Source organism: Aphanomyces astaci, assembly GCF_000520075.1.
Source record: "Aphanomyces astaci strain APO3 unplaced genomic scaffold supercont1.450, whole genome shotgun sequence".
Classification (NCBI taxonomy): Eukaryota; Oomycota; class Saprolegniomycetes; order Saprolegniales; family Verrucalvaceae; genus Aphanomyces; species Aphanomyces astaci.
The window spans coordinates 10546-12070 of record NW_009798713.1 but is presented as its reverse complement, the minus strand read 5'-3'; the positions used below and the strand labels follow the sequence as shown (position 1 = coordinate 12070).

At 43.6% G+C, this 1525-nt stretch overlaps 1 protein-coding gene and 1 pseudogene across 2 annotated transcripts in view; both read left to right on the top strand.

Moving 5' to 3' along the window:
• H257_19274 (hypothetical protein) overlaps nt 1–735 on the top strand; it is a gene marked incomplete at both ends in the record, with an annotated part of 2530 nt that extends 1795 nt beyond the window's left edge. Inside the window, one exon of the mRNA XM_009848420.1 lies at nt 647–735. Within this exon, the coding sequence (XP_009846722.1) occupies nt 647–735 (89 nt within the window). The remainder of the gene's footprint in view (nt 1–646) is intronic.
• Nucleotides 408–480, top strand: H257_19275 (annotated as a pseudogene). The gene has a single exon. The product of its transcript is annotated as a tRNA-OTHER (tRNA).
• Nucleotides 736–1525: the final 790 nt, after the last annotated feature.

Genomic DNA, 1525 nt, shown 5'->3' with positions numbered 1-1525 from the left:
GAATTGTTGAATGGTTGAATTGTTGAATGGCAGTGAACTGCTATATAAGCGTGTGACAGTGAAGTTGGCATGTAGATCCTCTATAGCTCACTGTCAAAGGGGAGGTATATTAATAACTACTATCGCTATCAATACTAATATTGCCCGAGGGCTCATCCCGAATCCGATTGCCAGAGCAGGTACGTCCTACTTGGAATTGGAGCACAGTGGTTTTGGGTCTTGAATAAATAGGGTGCTTGAAGCGCTAAGGAGTGCGAGCTGAAAATTCGAGGATCAAGCAGTTGGGATACTTGAGCCAGAGCGTGTTGTACGGGCGCTGACGCTTGAGTTTTGCCAGTTGCGCAAGCACGTTGATGCGAAGTGCGTCGGTTGGATCTTGAAGTCGGAGCCAACGCCGTACTGCCGCGGGGGAGGTAGTTCAGGTGGTAGAGCATCGGTTTCTTAACTCAAAGGTCGTGGGTTCGATCCCCGGTTTCCCCGGATTATTTCCACAAGGACTTATCCGTCCCTCCCCTGTGGAATCAGGACAACGAGGGCTGCGAACGAAGACGAGGCCCGAACTTCGAAGGTTGTCGGTGGAAGCACGAGGTATGAAGCGTTGAGCGTAGTAATAACCGAAGATTACACACCGCCCCTGTTCGAGCAGGCGCGAGGAATTCCCCGGCAGCATGGGGTGACCCCCTGCTGCAGGTCCAAAACTACCTGTTCTCGGGGAATTTGAATAACGCCGGATAAACATCCGGATACGTAAATGCTTGCACAGATAAGACCGTTGGAAACCAACGGATTTTACCACGAGTCACTTTTCAAAATGACTTCGTGTGGTCGCCTCAAGTGTATGGTGGATAGCTGTATCGTTGCCCTCGTACATCCCTGTTCCACCACTTATTGCCACTGTTGCAACCACACCTACATCCAGCATTCCATCGACTCCAGTTGTTGCTCCTATTCCCCCTTCGAAAGGCACAGACCCGAGAGAATTTCGACGGCTTAGCAGACTGACAAAAATGTTGTCATAAACGCTTTATCAGTGGAATGTATTCATGTTGAAATGTTAACTGTGAAATGTTTTGTAGTACTTCGTAATTGTAGAAATAATAGAAGTTACGATATTTTTAGAGATTACAGAGCGTATGTAAGTTATTTATATACTTCTACTTACACTATTCGTTACTGTAGAAGTTATTGAAGTTACTTAAATACTTCAACTTATACTATTCGTTACAGAGAAGTTATTGAAGTTAAGTTATTGAACTTCAATTCTACTTCTTGAAGTTTTATATATTATAGAAGTTATTGAACTTACACATGTTATACTATTACTATATTAGATCTTTAAACCAGTGGATGACTGCCAAATATCTCGCAAAACAAATTTTCTTCCGGTTGAATCTGAGATATTTTTGAAATAGAACCACGCTCGCATTTTGTGAAGACGAAAAAATCGTCTTCGCAAACATTGCATTTGCGAGCGAACCTCTCGCATCGACACTGTAAAATTTGATATGATCGAAATACATTTTCA